The following is a 22,469-nucleotide window of genomic DNA, read 5'->3' as shown; positions in this document are numbered from 1 at the left end:
GGAGAAGGGGGCTGCTTCTCACTGGGGTAATAGGAATAGAGAAGCAGAGAGGCAACCTGCTGACCTTGTACTTAGTGCCCATCTTGCCTGGCTGTGGGCCCAAACCTGACTCATTCCCTGTTCTGTAGGACTCTCTTCTTCATAGCTGCATAGTGCTCCCTGGTCTATAAGTATCTTGGCCTTTGTGTCTGCTCTCTGGTGAGGGATAGTGAAGCCTTTTTCCAGCCATACTGCCCCACAATTTCAAATGCACTGGGTTGTGGGACACCTTCGTAGAAGGTAGGGGGACGACGATGGGATGGTGTGTGGCCAAGTGTTAACCATGTGGCCCTTATCTTGGCCATGGCAGAAGATCTTGGCTAGGCTTTGAGCCTCTCAGAATTCTTCCTCAATGTCATCCTGTCCCATGTCAGTGTGGCAGTGCTTTGTCTATCCTATGCTCAGATCCTCTAAGCTCCTCCCACAGTCAGAGCAACACAAGGTCCATGGTAGCCCACGTGGCTCTGGCATCTACCTGGTTACCTTTCCTCTGCCCTCACCTTACTCACCCCTCACCCATGGGACCTGGCTGCCTGTGGGTCTGTCTAGCTCAATTTCATCGATATGTTTTGTATTGTATATGTGTATGGTGCATTCTTATGAATGCATATGTCTCTCGGTGTGTGTGTGTGTGTGTGTGTGTGTGTGTGTGTGTGTGTGTGTGTGTATAGAGGGCAGAGGAGATGCTGGGTGCTCTGTTATTTCCTTTCTTATTCCCCTGAGACAGGTCTCTTATAGATCCTGGAGCTGGGCTGACAGCCGAGTGCCGTGTGTGCCAGCATGTGCCACAGTGTACTCGTGGAGGCCAGAGGAGAACTTTCAGGCATTAGTTCTCCTCCAGCCATGTGGTTCCCTGGGCACAAAGTCAGGTCTTTGGGGTTGGTGGCAATTGCCCTTACCATTGAGCTATCTCACCAGTCTGGTTTCCTGGAATTGCTTAGGTTAAGCACACTACAATGTGAGTTCTCACACAGCTTTGTTTTCTCTTGGAAACAGCTCTTTGGTTTACTCTGCTCATTATCTGGAGGCACTTCTCCTTATCAACTTGGGAACACTTCATGTAGCACAGGTCTGAATTCCCTTTGCAGCAGGCTTAATGAACGCTCTCTGCTTAAGGCCCTGCTTAGCTCTTTTTTTTTTTCTTATGGTGGCAATTTTCTTTTCTTCCCCATCCTTCCTTCATCTCTCTCCTAACAAACCAAACCTAAAAATATTACAGGAATCAATATTTGGGCTGAATGAGCATAGCAAAAAGAGTGTGGAAAGAAATACCCCGCCAGGCGTTGGTGGCACACACCTTTAATCCCAGCACTCAGGAGGCAGAGGCAGTCGGATCTCTGTGAGTTTGAGGCCAGCCTGGTTTACAGAGCAAGTACCAGGACAGCCTCCAAAGCAATACAGAGAAACTCTGTCTCTAAAAGCCAAAACCAAACCAAGCCAAACCAAACCAAAAACAAAAACAAAAACCAAAAAATCAAAACAAACCAAACAAAAAACCTCAGAAAGTGCCAGTGAGAACACACATAACACCAAAAACAATAACATGATGACAACTAACAAATGTACTTCATTAATAACTTTAAATATCAAAGGTCTCAATTCTCCAATTAAAAGATGCTGAGTGACTCAACAGATCAGGAAACAAAATCCATCCATCTGCTGTCTACAAGAAATACATCTTGGATTTGAAGATAGGCACTGCCTTGGAGTAAGAGGATGGACAAAAGCACTCCATTCAAATATAACCATCGCTATCCTAATATCTGATAAAATAGACTTCAAACTAAAACTAGTCAGAAGAGTTGAAGAGGGTCACTTCATTCTAACCAAGGGAACAGTTAACCCAGAAGACATTACTGTCCTAAACATATATGCACCAAACTCTAGAACACCCAAATTCATGTTCAAAAAATATCATTTTTATCCTGGTTTATATTTAAACTGGGAAATAAAACAGAACCATTGTTAGGATTGGAGGTTGGGAGCAAAAAGGGGGGCATAGCAAAGTACAAGTGATCTGATAGGGGGAATGGGAAAAGGGGGGCCCTTCAGTGAGGTGGGAGGGAGGTCAATGTAGAAAGAGGGAGAAATATAAAATAACAGTAAATATGTCTGGAAAAGTGACAAGGAACCATAACATTAACTCTTTACCTAATAGAAACCTTATAATACACACCATCCTGTGTATAAATATACACCTGTAGATTAGATGACATTTTCCTGTCAGCTGACAGTGATTCCTTCTCCAAGCACCAAAACCCCAGCTACAGAAAATCCAGCACCAAACATGAGAAGACTTCTTTTGAGATTTTTGATCAGGGCTGTCCAAGAGACTCCCAAACCATTTGGCTTATTGTTATTGCCTTTGGTTGCTCCCCTGAGTTAGAAGATAAATCCCTGTTGCTGAAGAGACCTGGTACTTCAGAGACAGGGCCCAGAGGCCTCTGAGCTGGAATTGGCCTGAATGCCTTCTCCCCAAGGACTGCTTTTCATGGTATCAGAAGATACAGTGAAAACTTCCAAAGAGAAGAGACCACCAACAATCCCATCCAGCTATGGAGCCTGTGAACCATAGCAACCAGCATGGCAGGATAGACTTAAAGGCGTGTTAGTGGCACACATACCTTGGCGGCAACCAACAGCTCTCTTATTGTATTTAAGTCTTGCATAACAAAAGGGAGACTGTACTGGAAACCTACCCAACTACTCAGTACTGATGAATTCATGGTTACAGGAGAATCTACAACCACTACTTTACTAAATCAACATAATCTCTAACAACAATCTATAAACATTTGTCATTATAAGTGTCATCTTCAATCCTTACCAAGGAGACTTCTCTTTACAACAGATAGAAACCATTACAGAAAACCGCAACCAATCAAAATGCAGAGTTGTGGAGTCCAGTCACAATGGATGCATCTACAAAGCACCTAAGGCTCAGGGGATATTGTGGAAAGGGGTGTAGGAAGATTGTAAGAGTCAGAAGATCAGGGAATTTGTGGTGAGATTGTGTCTCCTGGGAATGTCAGAGGCTGCACCTATAAAGTCTCACCAATACGACTGCACAAATGTGAGCAGAACAAAGACAATAGACATGCCACGTGGATGGTGGATGGGATGAAGTCCTCAAGGTCCCAATCCCTCCAAAAGAGCTACAGGCAACTTAGGAATACCAGCGTGGGAGAAATTGTCTTCTCCAGGGTTGGCCCTGAGAACAAACATATGAATAACATTGTTTAGGCTGAGTGGGTTATGTTTGTGAAAGGATCTGTATATATATATATATATATATATATATATATTTATGCAGATGTGTATGCATATATAGATGCACGTAGCAACAAGTAAAAGCAACAGAGGCAATGAATTTGGAAAAGAGTAAGGCGGGGTTCATAGGAGTGCTTGGAGGTAGGAGATAGAGGGGAGAAATGCTACAATTATATTATAATCTCAAAAATGAAAAAATACACATAAGAAAGATACAGAGACAACACGAAGTTGGTGGTGTAGAGGTTTGGATGAGAATGCCCCCTGCCCCAGGCTAATATATTTTTGTTTGTTCTTTAGTCAGTGGAACTGTTTGGAAAGGATTAGGAGGTGTGCCACTGGGGTAGGCTTAGTGGTTTAAAAGGCCCCATCCTTCCCTGTTAGTCTTCTCTTTGCTTATTGTCTCAACACATAAGCTCTCAGCTACTGCCCCAGCACCATGTCTGCCTGCCTGCTCTCATGCTCCCTGCCACAATGGTCATGGACTCACTTTTGGAAAGTGTAAGAAAGTCACCACCAACTCTCCCCTTTGTTTTGTCACAGAAATTGAAAAGTTACTAAGACAGGTAGTTGATGGGGAATGCTCTTCTGTATATGTTTCTCTTATTGGTTAGTGAATAAAACACTGATTGGCTGATTGGCCAGACAGAAATTGATGTAGCTGGGCAGAAGCTTGCCACTAGCTAACATAGAGATCTGGCAGTCTGTATAGACAGGCAGGAAGTGATGTAGCTGGGAAGAATCAGGATATAAGAGGGGACAAATAGGAAATCACTCCCTTTTTTGCTGAGACGCTGAGCAGTCATCATGTAACAGGCAAAGGAGTTTCAGGTCTGGTATTCTCCAGTAAGATAAGACCACATGGAAAATTTTGGATTAGTAATTAGTAATTTTTGGGTTAATAATTCAGACAGAGCTAGCAAATAAGAAGCCCAAGCCTGGCCAACAGTATTATAATTAATATAGCATCTGTGTGTTTATTTGGGGGCTCAAGGGCAATGGGACTCATGCCGGGCCGGAAAGTTCGAATTACAGGTAGTGAGATGCGGGTGAAGCCCAGAGTTAGGAAAGGGGTCTGAATATGATAAAAGATACACTGTATAAAATTCTCAAAAAAAAGTGCTTGCCCAATATGCATGAAGCTCTGGGTTCCATTCTCTCCAGTGCATGAACCAGGCATGATGGTGCCAACCTGTCAATCAGGACCCTGGAATTGGTGACAGGAGAACAAGGATTTCAGGGTCATTCTTGAAGCAGCCTGGGCTGCATGAGGTGCTATGTTTAAAAAAAGAAAAAGGAAAAGGAAAAAGGAGCAACCACCATGATATTTGTGCTATGCTATTCTTCAGAAAAATGTTTCCACTTTGTTTCTCGATGTTATAAAAGCAATTTTACTTTAATGATAAAACTTCATATAGCAATTTTTATTAAGATCTGAGGGTTTCCTTTGGTGTGTGTGTGGGGGGCAGGCCAAATGTAGGGCTTTATACATGATAGGCAGGTGCCCTACCCCTGAGCAATACTACCAGTTGCAAAGAATGCTTTTTTTTTAAATTAATCATCTCTACCATTTGTCCCACTCAAAAAAAATCCACTGGGTTATAGTTGATTTTTTTTTTACTTTCTTTGGAGACCCACCACCCAGCTCCCAAATAAATATTCAGGTACTTATTCTTACTTATGAATGCTTGGCCTTAGCTTGGCTTGTTTCTAGACAGCTTTTCTAACTAAAATTATCCCATTTTCCTTTAACTATGTTTTGTCTCTGGGCTTTTTACCTTTCTTTACTCTATATCTTTCCTTCTTACTCCATGGCTTGCTGGGTGGCCCCTGGAGTCCTCCTCTCCTCCTTTTCTCACCTCTCCCTCTTCTCTAGATTTCTCCTATTTATTCTCTCTGCCTGCCAGCCCAGCCTATCCTTTCTCTTGCTAAGAATGCTGGGCTGAAACACTATGCATACCTACCAACAACAATAGTAATAAAAAATAAAGGAACTCTGTGTCTAGACTGGGGACATGGCTTAGTCAGTAAAATATTTCCTTTGAAAGAGGACCTGAGTGCAATCCTTAGGACCCACTGCACAGGTGCAGTGACATTTGCTTCTGACTCTATAGGTCAGGAGGTGTAGATAGGAGGATCTCTGGGGCTTGCTAGCCAGCCAGCCTAGCTGCCTGGACAAATTCCAAGCCAAGTGAAAACTCCTGCCTCAGACAACAGAAAAGTTGAATGACACCTAAGGTTGACCTCTGGCCCTACATGCATGTTCACAAATTTGTGCACACCAGGAATGCACTCACACAAGGAGATAGCTCTCAAATGGCACCAAGGTGTTTGATAAAGCCCCAAGAAATATTATTTTATATTTATACATATATGTAAATACGTGTTCGGATATAGCACACACAGGCACATACAGATCTCACACACGCATAATGAAGCTATGCCATTTGAGCTGACAGTGCTCCCCACAAGAGGCACAGACCATGTAACAACAATCCTGGTACCAGGCACGAGAAACCTCCATTTGAGTTGGTTAAAGGGAGTCTAAGTGATTCCCCCAAACAGTATGTGCTATTGTTGTTGCTCTTGGTTACCTCAGAGAGATTGAAGCCAAGTCTCTCTTACTGAAGGCACTGCATACTTGGGGCACAGGACTTGGGAAATTCAAGCTTGATTTGACCTGCAAGCCTTCTTCCTGAAGTCCAGGTTTCATCATACCAGAAGATGTTACATAAGCTGTTAAGAAGCAGGAGCAGCCAATAGTCCTATCCAACTGTCAATGAGCTACAACAGACATGGTAAGATACCCCTAAGTGTGCCACAGTGGCATTCATATCTTGACAGTAGCCAACAGCTGTCTAATTAGAGGTAAGGCCCACTCAGGAGGCCAGAAGACATGCCTGGTGCTGGAAACTCAGCCAACTATTTGGGGCTAGTGAGGTATGAATCTAAGAAGGGACTCTATTATGAGGACTTCGATAGACCAGCATAATTCCTAAGCACATTATATTTTTTATTTTTATTTTTATTTTTTTTTGGTTTTTCGACACAGGGTTTCTCTATGTAGCTTTGGAGCCTAACCTGGCACTCGCTCTGTAGACCAGGCTGGCCTCGAACTCACAGAGATCAGCCTGCCTCTGCCTCCTGAGTGCTGGGATTAAAGGCGTGTGCCACCAATGCCCAGCCCTAAGCACATTATAAAACTTATCCTTACACCCACAGGTAAGTGTAATGTTCACCCTTTGTGGAAGAAGTGTGTCTTTATGTTAAATGAGACCATTAAAGAAAACCAAACGAAGCTGTAATACACAAATAGAATCGTGTGGAACTCAGCCCTCATGGATACAGGTACAACACAAACCCTGTGCCTAAGGCTCAGGGAATATCAAGGAAGAAAGGGCAGAAAGACTGTAAAAGCCAGAAGATCAGGAAGTCTGCTGTGAGACTGTATCTTCAAGAGGTGTCAAGTAAGCTGCATACCCATGATACTTCAACAATATGGCTGCCCAAACAAGACCCGAACAAGGACGTTATCAATAGACATGCTAAATTGAAAGGGGCAGACTCATGTGGTAACTCCCTAGACAAAGCACCACAGACCACTGATGACTGCTGGGAGTGGGAGACTGGCTCTTCCTCAGGGATGCGTCCCCTAATGCGTTACCGGATACTAAGTAGTTAGTCTGAAATCATGCCCACACAAGCCACATTAAATGGGCCCAATGGGTCATATTTATTTATTTACTTATTTATGCATTTATATATGTAACAACAATTAAAAGGTCATCAATTTGAGAGGAAGGTGCTGGGCATGGGATAGGTTTGAGAGAGGTGACATGGGAGAAGACTGGGGGGAAGAGAAAGAAAGAGGGGGAGGGAAGGGGAGGGATAGAGAGAGTAAGAAAGAGAGAGAGAGAGAGAGAGAGAGAGAGAGAGAGAGAGAGAGAGCTCCTAGGGATCAGAACAGACTAATTACAAAGCATTCCCTTCTTTACAGGAATTTCACACCCTGACTGTATTTCCCCAAAGCTTCAAATAAAGCCTATGGGAAAACCAGGAGAAAAATCACATATTTTCCCACCAAGTTGTAGTTTCAAATTACTCATGAAAGGTGTTGGAAGATCTAGAGACAGAACAAAGGGAATAAAAATCTGTGAATAAGGAGTGATGTAAGTTGTTTGTAGAACGTGATTATCAAATCGACCCCCCAACAACTCCCCCCAACACACACAATGTCACATTCCACAAGAACCACTCTGAGGAAGAATTTCATGAAGAAAATTTTCTTTTAACGCTGGTCCCAGTGACTGAGGAACCAATTCAGAACATCCTATGGAATCAAAGTTTTCTTCAATTGAAGATTCCAACCACCAGTTCCTCCTCTGAAGACTTCTGAGCAAATCAAAACCCCGGGGATATCCAGAGCCCTCCAGAGGGTAGTCTGTCACGCCTCCTTTATTAAGGAGGTGTTTGAATATGGCTGGCAAGAAAACTGAGGTTTATTTGAAACTCAGAGACATTCATATTCTAAACACAAATGTCATATTTCTAACACATTTCTTGAGGCCAGAATGAATCCAGTTCCGAAGGTCTCAAGAAAACTACAAAAGTAGGAAGAGAGGGAAGAGTGGTATAATTGTAACTCCAACTTCAGCCAGGAAACCCACGTTTGCAGCCTGGGGAAGAATTGCTAAGAGAGAGGTTCAGCCTGGGGCTGTAAACTGCTGTCCTCCGGATGCAGGTGGTGTAGTATCCACGGAGGGCTGCCCCTGCAGATAGGGCAGGCTGGGTCCTCTGCAATTTCACACGGGTCAGACCAAGGTTCCAGACACTCCCGAAAGATGGTTTCTCTCTTTCGGTTGCCAGCCTGTGTTTTCCCATCCCCAGGAGTGGAAGATAAAATGCTATGTCCTGAATGTGTTCAGAGCGATACGAAGATCATGAGAAACTTCACAAGAGAGAGGAGCTGTGCGGGGAAACTGCAATATGCTACCCTAAATATGCCGCCTTAGACGATGTCAGGTTTTATTCTGACCTGAAAGGAGTGGAAGAAGCAAACAGAAATTTTCTGTGTTCCCTACAATGTCTAAAAACAAAAATCACAAACAAACAAACAAAAAACAGGAATCACCCTTCAGAAGTCCCTCCTCCTGTCTCTACAAGGGACGTGGAGTCTATAGGTAAGTCACCATCTAGCTATCTCACAACATCCTGATGAATCCCAATGTCTTTGGCATCTCCTGATGACTGATGGCCTTACATTGGACATTATGCTACTTTACAAAACCAAAACCCCAAACCAAACCAAAACAATAATGTGTGAATGGGTCAGATATTTTTGTGGTACGTGTATATATGTGGGTAAATTGCATAAGTGTATGTAGGCTGTGTGTGTTTGTACTTAAAGGCCAAATATCAACCTTAGGTGTCATCCCCCAGAATCTGATTTCCTTATTTTAGTTTTTAGTATTTGTTTTTCTTCACGTATGTGTGCATGTCTGTGTACGGATGGGTGCAGTGCCCTCTGAGGCCAAAAGAGGGAGATGGATATCATGGCCGATTGACATGGGTGCTTGGAAGGACTGAGCCATTGTCTCTCCAGCTCTCTCCTCCCCAATTAATTTTTGAGACAGGGTCTCTCTCTGGGACCTGGTCCTTGCCCGCTTGTCTAGGATGACTGGCTAGTGAGCCATAGAGACCTCCTGTGTTTGCCCCCAGCTCTGCAATTGCAAGCTCTACACCACCATGCAGATTTTCTAGCCGCCCCCCACGCCCCTGCACATGGGTTCTGGGACTTGAACTCATTTCCTCAGGCTTGTGTGACAAACACTTTACCAACTGAGTCAAACCCAGCCCTGTGGACCAAGTTATTTGAGGACACTGTACATTTCTTGGGGAAAGGAAGTATTTAGATTATTTATGGTGTTTGCTTCATTAAATTATACTTGTGAATCCTTGTAAACCCTCTCCCCTCCAGGAACAGGGGAGAGTAAATAGCAGTGGATGAAGGAGTTAATGCCATTTATTTGCTAAAAGTAGTTATTACATCACCCTCAGTGATTGGACCTATGTGTTTATTTGTTTATTTACCAAGACAGGGTCTTATGTAGCCCATGCTGGCTTCAAACTCAGTATGTTGTATTACATTTCTGGTCCTCCTGCCTCTACTTCCTGAATGCTGGGATGACAGGTGTGGGCCACCACACCCAGTTTTGTGCTGTTGAGGTTGGAACCCAGGGCTGTGTGGATGTTAGGCAAGCATGTGCCATTCGATATCTCTAGCTTCTGACTGAACCGATTTAAAACAGGACTGTAGGACACCGCCTCCCACATACATACCTTTGTACTGTGCTCCCTGTACGTTGAATTGTTGGGTCACGCCTTTAATCCTAGCAATTAGAAGGCAGAGGCAGGAGGATCTCTGTGAATCTGAGATCAGCCTACTTTACATAGTGTGTTTCAGGCCAGCCAGACCTATATACGGGAACCCTGTCTCAAAACCAAAACAAGTTTTTCAACATGTGTCTACTATTTCTGCATGAGTACAGTGCTTCCAGAAGCCAGAAGGGGTGCCAGATCTACGTGGAGCTGTAATTATAGGCCCCAATGAGTCTCCCGATTTGAAAGCTGAGAACTGAGCACTGAGTGGAGGTCTTCTGGAAGAAGACTCTTAGAAGCTGAGCCATCTTCTATCCAGCTCCGAGGATTTTAATTTTTGAGTTCTTCCTAAAATTTTTCATTTTCTGATATGTGGGTGTAATTGCATGTGTTCGTGTATATGAAGGCCTGAGGTAGACATCAGGAGCGTTCTTTGATTACTCTCTACTTACTGAGGTAGCCTCTCTTGGTGAACCCAAGTTTATGGATTCCGGCTAGTTTAGATGGCCAGTTTGCCTCATGAGTGTTGGGACTACAGGCGGCTGTCACTCCTTCCTGCTTTTGGTGCTGGGGATTCAAAGTCTGATTCTCACACTTGTATGGTCACCATTCCTTCACTGAACTGTCTCCTATAATCTTAACTTTCCTATGGTCATATATATATCATTTTACATTGTGTTTTTGAGCCAGGACCTTATTGTGTAGCCCAGGCTAGCCTTGAACCCTGGATCCCCTTTCCACAGCCGATAATGCTAACATTATAAGTATGCGCCACACACTTTTAAAATTTAAACCGAGGACACATGTCTTGGTTAAACAAGCCTTCTGTTCAGACACAACAAAATCTTACTCTGCCATGTTAAAAAAAAAAAAAAAGCCTGAATTTGTGACACTTGCACGGAAATAGATCGAATTGTAAATCATTATGTTAAATGAAGTAAGCCAGACTTAGAAAGACTTATGAGCCCAATAAGAGTACAGACCAGCCTTGGATCCACCTTTCTCCCTCCCCCAACAGATGCTGGGGTGACAGGAGCATGCTGTCATGCCCGGATTTTGTGGGGGTGACCTGAACTTTGCTTGACTTTGGGTGACCCTTGCTCAGCAAGTGCTTCACTATTTTTCCCCTCTTTTTAACAATGTTTTCTGTTGTGCTTGCTTACTGTTTAGATACAGCACTCAACATAGTGTTGCATTAGTAGACAATGTTTGGTGTTGAGTGTTTTGAAGTTTGTAGCCTAGTAATGACATGCTGCACCATACAGTCAAGGCTATCTGGGCTTGTGCAAACACACACTGTGACGTTTGCACAAGGACAAAAACTTCCCAATGATGCATCTCTCAGCCCAAAGCCAGGTCATTGATTGCATGTTGCAGACAGAGGTTCAAGGATGATGCAGTTGCTCTGTTAGCCCTCACAGACAGCTCTTGCCTGAATCAGTCACCTATGAGGAGATTACAAGATGCTAATGCGCTCCTTCCATTTCAGTGACTGAACCAAGGGTTAGATGACTGTCTAACCACTGAGCCACACTCCCAGCTCTCCTTTCGCTTTTTCTTTTCAAATAGGTCTTCACTAAGTTACCCATGTTGGCTTTGCACTTGGTTTGAAGCCCAGACGGTCCCTGAGCTTCAATCCTCCTGCCTCAACTTCCTCAGTAGCTGGGATGACAAGTCACCAGGCTCAGCTCTCTTGTTATGTTGAGAGTCTTGGCCTCAGACTGGCTGTCTGGTGAAGGATAACCTTGAACTCCTGACCCTGCTGCTGCTGCTACCTCCTCAGTACTGTTATCAGCAGTGTGCACCCCACCCCCTGGGGTAGAGTTGCTAGGATAGGATCCTGGGTTTCCTGCATGCTCCGCAGTCGCTCTGCCACCTGAGCTCCAGCTCTGGCCCAAAGTAATGACTCTGAAAGTAAATAAGGAAATAGTTTGTTATGAACCACAGAAGAGTGGCCATGTGTGCCACTGTACATATGTGGAGGTGAAGACAACCTCTGGTGTTGATCCTCACCTCCCACCATATTTGAGACTGAGTTTCTTGTTTGCCACTGAAGATGCTAGGTCAGCTGTCCTTTGTGCTTCTGAGTGATTTTCCAGCCCCCACTTCGCATCTCCTTGCAGAAATGTTAGGATGATAGATGGGTACTCTGTTGAACAATAGATGGCCATTTGACTTCCTCCATGCTTATGTAGGTTCTAGGGATCCAAAACTGAGGTTCACATATTTATTCTGCCAGCCTTTACCAATTGAGCCATCTCTGCTGCTGCGCATGACCTTTTATGCAGGCATAGAGAGAAACAAGCTGCCAGTTACTGTGTGTGCCAATTACATAGATGGTAACTAGATAATAAGGCCCCCCCAAAAAACATGAAATCTCTTTGGGTATGAGAGAGTGTACAGTATTCTTAGTCTTAGGGTGGGTGGAAGCCAGAGATGTTCTAATAATGACTTATTCTTTAAAGTTTATCTTGGGTCAGGGGCAGAAGTTAAGCTAGATGATCATTCAGGGTCTAAGACTGTCAAAGATCCATATGGCTGGTGATCTATACCACAGAGTCCTCACTGGCTAATGTCAAGCCATCTGCAGTCTGTTGTCTCTGTAAAGCATTGGCTCATACTCCTAGTGTACAGCTTTCAGCTTTTGGTGCCCACCTGGTGTTAGTGTTAATTAGTGTGTGTGTGTGTGTAGTGTGTGTATGTGTGTGTGTGTGTTGGTCAGAGGACAACTTGTAGGAGTCAGCTCTTTTCAGTCAGCTCTTTGTGGGTTCTGAGGACTGAGTTCAAGCTGCCCGGCTTGGTGGTAAATGCCTCCACCCACTGAGCCATCTTCTTGGCTCCTGACTCCAGGGGACACAACTCCCTCTTCTAACCTCTGTGGGCATCTGCTCATGCTCTTGCCTAACTCTGCCAATAAAATTAAGGTTGGACATTGTGGTGCATGCCTTTAGTCACAACCCCTGGGAGGCAGAGGCAGGTGGAGCTCTGTGAGTTCCAGACCAGCCTGGTCTACAAGAGCTAGTTCCAGGACAGCCTCCAAAGCCACAGAGAAACCCTGTCTCGAAAAAACAAAAACAAAAACAAAACAAAACAAAACAAATAGGTTGTAGCCTGATCTAGGGAGACACCTGATTCTGACCTCTGACCTCTACAAGCACAGGTGTGCTTGCACATGCATGCCCACACATGCTACCTTCACAGATGTACACATGCACACATGAGCACACACGTCAAGCACATATTGATGTGACATTTGAGCACCTTCTCTTTCCCACCCATGGCATCAGGTTCCCCTCTTCCCTTTCTGTACCCACAGCACCCGAAAGCCCCATGGCTGCTGCACAAGCCCTTCACTCCATGGGGACATTTTCTCCCAGCTTCTCTTGGCTGGCATCCTTCTCTTCAGCTCACAGCTTCCAATGATTTCCTCCACAGATGCTTCTCTATCTACTCCCTACCTCACCGTGTAACACAGGGCACACATGCCCACTCTACAAGGAAACACACTGTGGTGATCTTGGGTACTGGGAATCCATTACTACAAGTGGCATGCTGATTCTTCCACTGAACAAATATTTATTAGCCAATAGATATGTCAAGCATGGGGTGGGGGTGGGCCAACTGATAAGCGATGACAGACAAGATAGTAAATAAAAATTTCAGGGAGGGATACACACATGATGGAAAGGACCGGGGAAGGGAACATAGGGACTAAAGGGGGTTTGCAAATTGTGGTCAGGGTAGGAAGCTCATTGGGGCAAAGACTCAGTGAGAAGGAGTGACAGTGGGAGCAAGGTTGTGGTGAGGCTGCTTTAAGGCAGGAGCACATTTTCATAATGTAAGAACACTAGTTTCAGCGCCTCCAGCCTCATGTGTGCTGGGCAAATGCTCTACCAAAGAGTCACAGTCCTAGGTTTATTTATTTATTTATTTATTTATTTATTTGTGTATTTATTCTCTCTCTCTCTCTCTCTCTCTCTCTCTCTCTCTCTCTCTCTCTCTCCCTACTGTGGGACATTAGGATTGAACTCAGGTCTTCCGGCTTGGCAACAAGTGCCTTTATCTGCTGAGCCATCTTGTCAGCCCCACTGTTTAGTTTTATTTATTTATTTTTTAAGACAGGATCTCATGTGTTTAGACTAAATTCAAACTCCTGATCTTCCTGCCTCTGCCTTCTGAGGTTAAGGACCTGCCTCCATAGGGTTGTCTCTGTTTTAGAGCTCTCTCTCTCTCTCTCTCTCTCTCTCTCTCTCTCTCTCTCTCCCTCTCTCTCTCTCTCTCTCTCCTCGCTCCCTCTCTCTCTCCCTCCCTCTCTCCCCCTCTCCCTCTCCCTCTCTCTCTCTCTCTCTCTCTCTCTCTCTCTCTCTCTCTCTTTCTCTCTCTCTGTGTGTGTGTGTGTGTGTGTAGGCCAAAGGTTGATCTTGAGTGTCTTTTTCTATTGCTTGCTATTTTATTTTTATTTTTACAGATATTGCCAAACCCATTGCATAGACCAAGCAGCCACAGATATGGTGGTAATCTGCCTGAACGGACACGGGAAGTGAAGGATACAGGGCTTCACATATTTATAAGGTCCAGACAGGGCTAGATCTTCAGCGAAGGTGGTTGAGCAGGACTGTTAGCAAATGACTGTTTTAGACATTTATACAGCCACCTTTTGGTATGTGCATTCAAAGTGGAACATGTCTACCCGAGTCCTATATGAAGTTTCATCGTTTTCCTAGAAGCCTTGTTATGTTCTTCTAGGAGTCACTTCTTTATTGATTTCCCTTGGAATCCAGTGTTGCGGAGAGGGGCTCAGGCCAGGGAACACAGGCAGCCAGTATTGTAGACACGTGGCTGTGGCCTGGAAGCTGGTGTGGGCCACGCTGCTGGGCGGGATCTTACTGGGAGGGAACTTGTGGGGCTTCCATTAGCTCCTAGACAGATAGATCCCCGATTGGGGGAATCCATTAAGGCATTAGTTGTAGAGGCTGAAAAAAAAAGTCAAGAGTAAAGAATTAAAGTGACTTCCCTATAGGAGACAAAAATAGTAAAAAGTGCAAACACAGGGTCTGTTTGGTTGAGCCTTGCTTCTGGGGGCATTTTGGGGGCTCCCATGTTGCGATCGGAGTCTCAGGGCTATTTGGTGTTAGAGAAAGATCCCTATGTTCTGACATTGGGGTCTTGAAGCTGTTTGGGGCGTTCGTGTCCGGAGGGGCCTGGGGGCGTTTCCAGGCTTTAAATTGTTATTTCGGGGCTGTTTGGGGTGTCCGGATCAGGTGGATAACTGGAGCGCGCTCCGGACCTTTAAATTGGAACCTTGGTGTTATTTGAGTTTGTTGCGGTCAGGAGGGGATCTGGGGCGTTCCTAGCTTTTAAATTGGAATCCCAGGCTTCTTTAGTGGTGTTCGAGTCAGGCGAGGATCTGGGGTGCCCCAGGTTTTTAAATTGGGACCTCGGGGCTATTTGGGGGCGTTCGAGTCAGGCGCGGAGGTGGGCAGCTCCCGAGATCTGTTGTTGTTTTGGGTGCTCATGTCAGACTGGTATCTGGGGACACTTTCAAGCTTTTAAATCGTAACCTTTTAAAATAGGTATTCTGGGGTGTCGGAGTTGGGAGAATCTGGGGTGCGCCAGGGCCTCCAAAGTTGGGGGCTCCACACGAGGAGGCTAGGAGGCGTGGCATTGCAAGCTCTGGCCACGCCTCCCTGCGCTCTGCTAGCTTGTCCCCTCCGCGGGCCTCACTTGAGCGCACAGTCCCTTCCCAGCTTCAATCCGCGCCACCTTTTCCCTCGGTCCGCGCGGGGCCCAGCTGACGGGCCGCGTTGTTTACGGGCCAGAGCCGAGCCCTCGCTCCCGCCGCCGCCGCCGCCTCCGCCGCCACCAGCCCAGGTGCCCACCGGTTCGCGCGTCCCTCTGTCTCAGACTCCACAGAACGCGACCCACCCAGAGCGGCACTGGGCAGAAAAACAGGAGGCCTGGGAAGGGGGCGCACAGCCGTGAGCCCTAGACCTTGCGATTGCAGGCTCGGGACTGGGCCTGGGTGACCCGGGGCCGTAGTCTGCGGGCCCCGCCACCGCGTTGGTTGAAGCCGAGGCCACTGCATTCTTCCCGGGACTGCCCCCCAGGTCCCTCTCGGTTGGAGAGCTGCGGCCCGCGAGCCACCGGCGTAGAAGAGAAGCACGCGCGGCCCCTAGTGCCTCTCCGGCGACCTCCTCGCGGGCTATGTCCCTAGCGGGCCGGCGTGGTGTTCTTTGATCGCCGGGGTCCCTGCGCTCCTACAGCTATGGGCTCCGGGAGACGACGGGAGACGACGGCCGCGCCGTTGCTGGTGGCTGTGGCCGCGTTGCTGGTGGGCGCAGCCGGCCACCTGTACCCCGGAGAGGGTAAGTCTGGGGTGAGGGGGAATCACCGTGTGTCGGGGACACCCATCGCCCCAGCCATCCTAGAGCCCCCATCCTGAGTCAGGGATACCCCTCCCCACCGCCTCAGCCAACATAGAGAACTCTCCTTTTTGACTGAGTGTTGGGGACACCCCTCCCATCGCCCCATGCAACTTAGAGCCGCCCCTCCACCCTAAGGACCCAGGGTTACAGACACCCATCTCACCATCCCAGCAATATAGTGTTCTCATTAAAGATTGAGGGTTGTGGATCCCCCACCTCCTTTTTTTTTTTCCTCGGCCAACCTAGAGCTCCCTCCCCAAGGACTGAGGGTTGAGGATACTCTTAGTCTATATAGAGTCCCCTCCCTCAAATCTGATGATCTTTCCCCTGGGGAAGGGGTAATAGTGGTTTTGGTGGCCCTGGCCCTGCACGAAGCCAGCTGACCTTGGCCTTTGCCCGCTGGACTTGTGGCTCTGCACCCCGCGTGTGCCCAGCTCGGGTCTGAGGAACCTTGCCCTAGTGCCCGCCCAGCCTTTGGGTGTCTGTCCCCATTGCACCTCTCAACCATTATCTTGTTCTTTTTTTTAAACCCAAATCTGCCCCCCCATGCTCTTTGGGGTCGCCTTAAGAGAGTAGGGTTACTGGGTTGCAATAGATTCAGGCAGCAAAACACCTGAAGAGTTTAAAGCCAAAGGACACTTGTTGAAGAATCGACCCCTGTGTGTAAGATAATGGCTGCTATGTTTATAATTCTCTGTTTCCAGATGTTTAGAGGCAAAGTCTACATACCTTTGGCCCTGCAGCAATCATAGTCACAGTAGGGGCATCTTTCTGAATGGTTGTAATTAAAATAATTATGAGCCTCCAGGCAGGTTAGCTTATTTCTCTAGAACCTCCCAATGTGCCCTGGAGTCCAAAACTGTTCCATACCCATTTCAGAGACAGCTAAATTGAGGCATGTTTAGGGTGTGTAACTTCACTTGTCCTGAGGCTGTCCTTATACCTTTCTGTGCCAGGTTGTGGCCAAGGCAGGGGGATGGTGAGTGTAAGGCTAGTCCAGATATTGAGTTTGAGGCAAGCCTGGGCTATGTTAGACCCTGTTTCAAAAAACATGCAATGAAAAATATCTTCTGAGTTACTGGTTCAGATTTCATGGCAGAAGGAAATTAATTACAATGAGGAAGGGATCAAGGAAGGAAGAAACTGCAGTTCATTTGGGGTCAAGGAGGGAAGGAACTGCAGTTTGTGAGTGAGGAAAGTGTGTGTGTGTGTGTGTGTGTGTGTGTGTGTGTGTGTGTGTGTGTGTGTGCAGCATTCTTGAATAGATTGGACTGAGTTTGTTGAGTGTGTCTGCTAACCCAATAATATCTTTGAGGCCCTGAGGATCTAGTACACAGAAGAGTGGCCATTGGTTTGGGGTGTGTGTGTGTGTGTGTGTGTGTGTGTGTGTGTGTGTGTGTGTGTGTGTGTGTGTACGCACATAAATGTGCCTGTGTGTGTTTGCAGAGGCCCTAGGTTGACACCAGTTGCCTCTGCCACTCTCAGCCTCGTGTTTTGAGACAGGGTCTCTCAGTGAACCTAGAGTTTGCTGATTTGGCTATGCTGACTAGCCAGTGAGCCTCAGGCTTCTCCTGTTTTCTCCTCTTATCACTAGGGCTACAGATGTGTGTTGAAGTGTTGGTTTCTATTTAGGTGTTGGGGATTTGAACTCCAGTCCTTATGCTTGCAGCAAGTGCTTTCCCCCACTGAGCAATCTCCCCAGTCCCAGAGTTGTTAACACACATGCTGTGCTGCTCTCTGAGGCTCCTTGGGTCACCTGTCCTGCTCCCTGGAACTTCTGGGGTCACCTGTTCTGGTCTTTGGGGCTCCTGGGGTCACCTATGCTGCTCCCCCAGGCTCCTGGGATCGCCTATCCAGCTCCCTGGGGTTCCCTGGGATCACCTTAAGGAATTAGGGTTATTTTGTGTAACTGTGCACTTGGGCACACAATTTGATTCTTTGCCAGGCGTTGGTGGTGCACGCCTTTAATCTCAGCACTCCTGAGGCAGAGGCAGGAGGATCTCTGTGAGTTTGAAGCCAGCCTGGTCTGAAGAGCGAGATCCAGGAAGGCTCTAAAGCAATACAGAGAAACCCTGTCTCGAAAAACCAGAAAAAGTAAGAAAGAAAGAAAGGAAGGAAGGAAGGAAGGAAGGAAGGAAGGAAGGAAGGAAGGAAGAAAGAAACAAGTGTGGTTCTTTGAATTCTATTTTTGATTTTTTTGGTAATTAATTGTTCGTCTGTGCCTGGACATCCTGTGCTGACGAAATGGAGCTTCTGTGATGTTGTACACATGCAGTGTTCACAAGAACAGGGCCTTGTATTTCTTCCTCACTGATGTTAGGACTTGAGCAGTGCCTAGTGCATATTAGGTGCATATAAATACTTGTTCCATAATGGCATACAGGTAGCCAAGACACTGGAGTCTATGTAGTACATGTGTAACGTTTAAGGCACTCGCTGGCTGGGTGTGTGGCTCCTTTAGTTCATTGCTTCCCAAGCATGCGTGAAGCCCCTGAGTTTCATTCCTAGACTGGAATAAACCAGGTGTGGGGTCGTACACCTGCCGTCACAGGACTCTGAAGGTGGAGGCAGGAGGACCCTGGAGTTCAAGGTCATGCTGGGCTGCCCAGAGAGTTTGAGGCCAGCCTGGTCACCAGGAGACCCTGTCTCAAACAACAAGAATAACAAAAATCCTTGTTTTCTGGAAAATCCCCACACTTTGGAAATATGATCTCATTGAGTCCTTGTCATGTGCCTTCAAGGCAACAGCCACCTGTTCTGCCTGAGAAGAAAGGACAGGCCCCAAAAGGGCTGTGGACTGGCTACTTGGCTAGGATGGCATTTCTCTGCCTGCCTCCTGGGTTTCTTTGTTTCCTTATTTTTTAATTAAATTAACTAACTAATTAATTAGTCATCTTGAGACAGGGTCTTACTATGTAGTCTTGAACTCCCTATGTAGACCAGGCTAACTCAGAGACCTTCCTGCTTCTGCACCCAAAGTGCTGAGATTAAAGTCACACACTATTATGTCCAGCTCTTTTGTTTGCTTATTTTTGAAACTTAATTTTATTTATTATAATTGTGTGTGTGTGTGTCAGCCTGCATATGCCACAGCTTGAGTGTGGGGGTCAGAAGACAGCTTTCAGGAGTTGGGCCTCTCTTTCCACTGTGGGTCCTGGAGATTGGACACAGGCCACGAGGCTTGGCAGTGAGCACTATTACCCATCTTGCTTGTCCATGTACTGGATTTCTTAACAAACACTTGCTCTTTGGGATTGGAAGCTCCCGCCCCTGCTTTGGGGTAATCGTTAACAAAATTCTGCCAAATAAATGAGTTGTGATGCCTCTTGGTGTGGGGGCGAGGAACTTTCTAGAACATGGATCTGTACGGTCCACCAACAGGGTGCTTTTGCTTTGGATGGGGGTGGGAGTGGGGTGAAGACCTACGTGATGTTTAAGAGAGGAATGGGTCTTTTTTGTGGAAGTGTTCCTAAGTGTGGGGTACTCATCTTTCAGTGGGGTTTTGGTAGCTGGGCTGAGCTAAGCAGTGAATAGATCTTCCGATTCTCTCTTGATCAGGCTAGCTCTGGACTGAGATAGCCCTCTGAGCATTGTGAAGTTAGAAGACAAGGCGGTGTGCAGTGGTGACAATTGGAACTTCTGAGCATTAGGGGTATCCATGGGTTGACTTTTGGAGGCATGGGCATGTGCCTTCTATGGGTCGTGTGTGTGTGTGTGTGTGTGTGTGTGTGTGTGTATCCGTGTTCATGTGGGTGAGTGTACATGTATGAGGCCAATACCAGGTAGCTTTCTAAGTTGCTTTCCAACTTATTTATTTTTTATAACTACTATTATATTATAATTATTATCCTAGTTTTAAATTAAATTTCAAATTATTTTATTTTGTATTTGTATGCCTGCCTGAGTGCATGTTGTGTGCACATGTGTGCTTGTGTATGCTCATATGTGTCAGGGCATGTATGTGGAGGTCAGAGGACAACCTCGTGGAGTCAGTTATTTCCTTACATGTGTTCCAGGGATCAAACACTTGCATGGCAAGTGTTTTACACCTGCTGAGCCACCTTGCCAGACCCCAAGCAAGCTTCAACACTTGGGGTGGGCTCATTCTGGATTGTAGGGGCTGTCCTATCTCTGCTAAAGCATTTATGGTCTCTGCTAGCTTAATGCCAGTGGCATCTGGCTGTATCTAAGTTGCAACAATGAAAAATCATGACACTTGCCTGTAGAGGTCTTGCTTTCTCCTCCTCTTCTTGTTCTAGAACCTTCCATCACCCTGTAGCCCTTCTCTCTTTAGCCTACAAACACTCAGTGTGCTCTAAACTCCATTTTTCACTTTGGACCTCCAATTCTGCCGTCCTGCTTCAGGGACATACTGTCACACTCTTGCTGTCTTGTCTGGTGGTCTCCATAGGATGCCTGCTTGTGTCTGAACACAGCCTGGCCTTAGGGACCACTCTAGGTTTGAAACTCTGGGTCCTTGCCCATGGAAGGCATTTTCACTTGTGGCTGGCTTTCCTGTGTTCTGCACTCCTCTCCAGCAGGGGTAAGCTTGTTATTTTCCTGTGTGTTGAGTATAGACTGCCTGCCCTTCACGAACCTCCCGCCCCACTGTGTCAGTTCCATCTAGTCCAAGTCTTTTTTTTCCTTCAAAAAGGGGTCAGTAAACTGTGGTGCTTATGCTAAATCCACTGGTTTATGTAAATGAAGTTTTATTGCACAGGGCCACGCACCTTTGTGTACTCCTTTTTGACTACTCTCATGCATTATCTTAGGAAGTTAAGTAGTAACAACAAAAAGATATTTATACTTTGGCCTTTCACCCAGAGTTTTCTGGATCATGCTTTTCATTTTAGGTTCTGGGGTCAGACTTGAACTTGGTACGCAAGTGCCCTGCCCCAGCCCTCTGCACCACTTTCTTCCTCCGTCTTCTTCCTTCCTTTTCTCTTCCCTTTCCTCCTCCTCTTCCCCCTCTCCTTCCTTTTTACTTTTTACTTCCATCTCCTTTCCACTTCCTTCTTCTCCCACCTTCTCCTCCTTCCCCCCTTTCCCTCTAACTCTAACGTCTTTATTTTATTCTTTTCCATTTTGGGGACAGAGTCACATGTGGCCTAGGCTGTCTTCAAATTTGTTATGTAGCCAGAAGAACGTTGAACTCTCAGTCGTCTTGCTTCTGCCCCCTGCATGCTGGGAGGGCACATGTGCACCAACACACCTGGTTTATGCAGAGCTGGGGCTGAAACCCATGGCTTTGCTTTGCCATGCAAGCCCCCTACCTTTTGAGCCATATCCCCAGCCTCCTATTTAATAAACTTAACGAACTGGCATTTATCCGTCCTTCATCTGCCTGGTCATAACTTGCCATCATGAGAACTCTAATGACCCCTAGTCATTAGAAAAACAAAACAAAACACTGTCCTGGGGACTGGGGATGTGGCTGGGTTGGAAGGGTCTCAGGCATGGGTGTGCATGAAGCCCTGTGTTCTAGCCACAGTGCTGCTTAAAACAGGCATGGTGGTGCACTCTGGTAACCCCAGTGGGAGGTGTAGAAAGAAGGTTCTGGAGCTTAAGCCCACCCTCAGCTACACAGGGAGTCAAGACCTGCCTGGGCTATAGGAGGGAGGACCTGTCTCAAAACAGAGCGGGAGGAGGGGTGTGGAGAGATGGCTCAGTGGTTAAGGGCCCTGGTTGCTCCTCCCAAGACCCTGAGTTTGGTTTTCAGGGGATCACTGAAGGAATGCACAGACAGACAGATAGACAGATAGGCAGACATACAGACAGAGGCACACACCCTTAAAACAACAACAACTGGAAGATGCATGCCTGCTTTTAACCCCAACAACTCAGGAGGCAGAGGGAAGGAAGATCTCTGAGAGTTCAGGGTTAGCCTGGCATACATAGCAAGTTCCGGGTTAGCCAGAGTTATATAGTGAGACCCTATCTAAACAGACAGTCCAGAAAAAAGCAAACAACCAAAATCCAAAAAACTAACCCTCCCCAAAACAACAAAAAACAAGCAACCCCCAAACCAACCAAACAAAACTTAAAAATAATAAATAAGTGTTATTTAAAAAGAGATTGCTGTTGCTGTTTGAAGATTCTGTGTGAGTTGGAGTGCTGTCCCCTTCTGAGACTCACCTCTCTCTGGGTAGAGCCCAGTGGTGCACAGCTGGCCACTTTCCCAAACACAGCATTTCCCTCTCAATCCTGTGATTCCAAAATTCCATTCCGGCTAAAAAGAAAAGGGTAGAAAGAAAACGACTTCTCTTTCTCTACACGGTGTTCTCTTTCTTCACTCCCCTACTGCTCAGTTGGTTGATGCCAACTACAAAACCTGCTTTCTCTATATATTACCTTTTT

General features: G+C 46.3%; 1 protein-coding gene across 2 annotated transcripts in view; it reads left to right on the top strand.

Annotated features, from left to right (window-relative positions):
* Positions 1 to 15,439: 15,439 nt before the first annotated feature.
* The window catches only part of Insr (insulin receptor), a 134,388-nt gene continuing 127,358 nt past the window's right edge, over positions 15,440 to 22,469 (top strand). The window contains exon 1 of one of the 2 annotated variants that reach the window (XM_035443202.1): positions 15,440 to 16,052. In XM_035443202.1, the coding sequence (XP_035299093.1) occupies positions 15,953 to 16,052 (100 nt within the window). In that variant the 5' untranslated portion in view covers positions 15,440 to 15,952. The remainder of the gene's footprint in view (positions 16,053 to 22,469) is intronic. The other variant, XM_027415764.2, reaches the window with a different exon arrangement.

This window comes from Cricetulus griseus, chromosome 4 (assembly GCF_003668045.3).
Source record: "Cricetulus griseus strain 17A/GY chromosome 4, alternate assembly CriGri-PICRH-1.0, whole genome shotgun sequence".
Classification (NCBI taxonomy): domain Eukaryota; kingdom Metazoa; phylum Chordata; class Mammalia; order Rodentia; family Cricetidae; genus Cricetulus; species Cricetulus griseus.
This window is presented reverse-complemented; position numbering and strand designations above follow the sequence as displayed.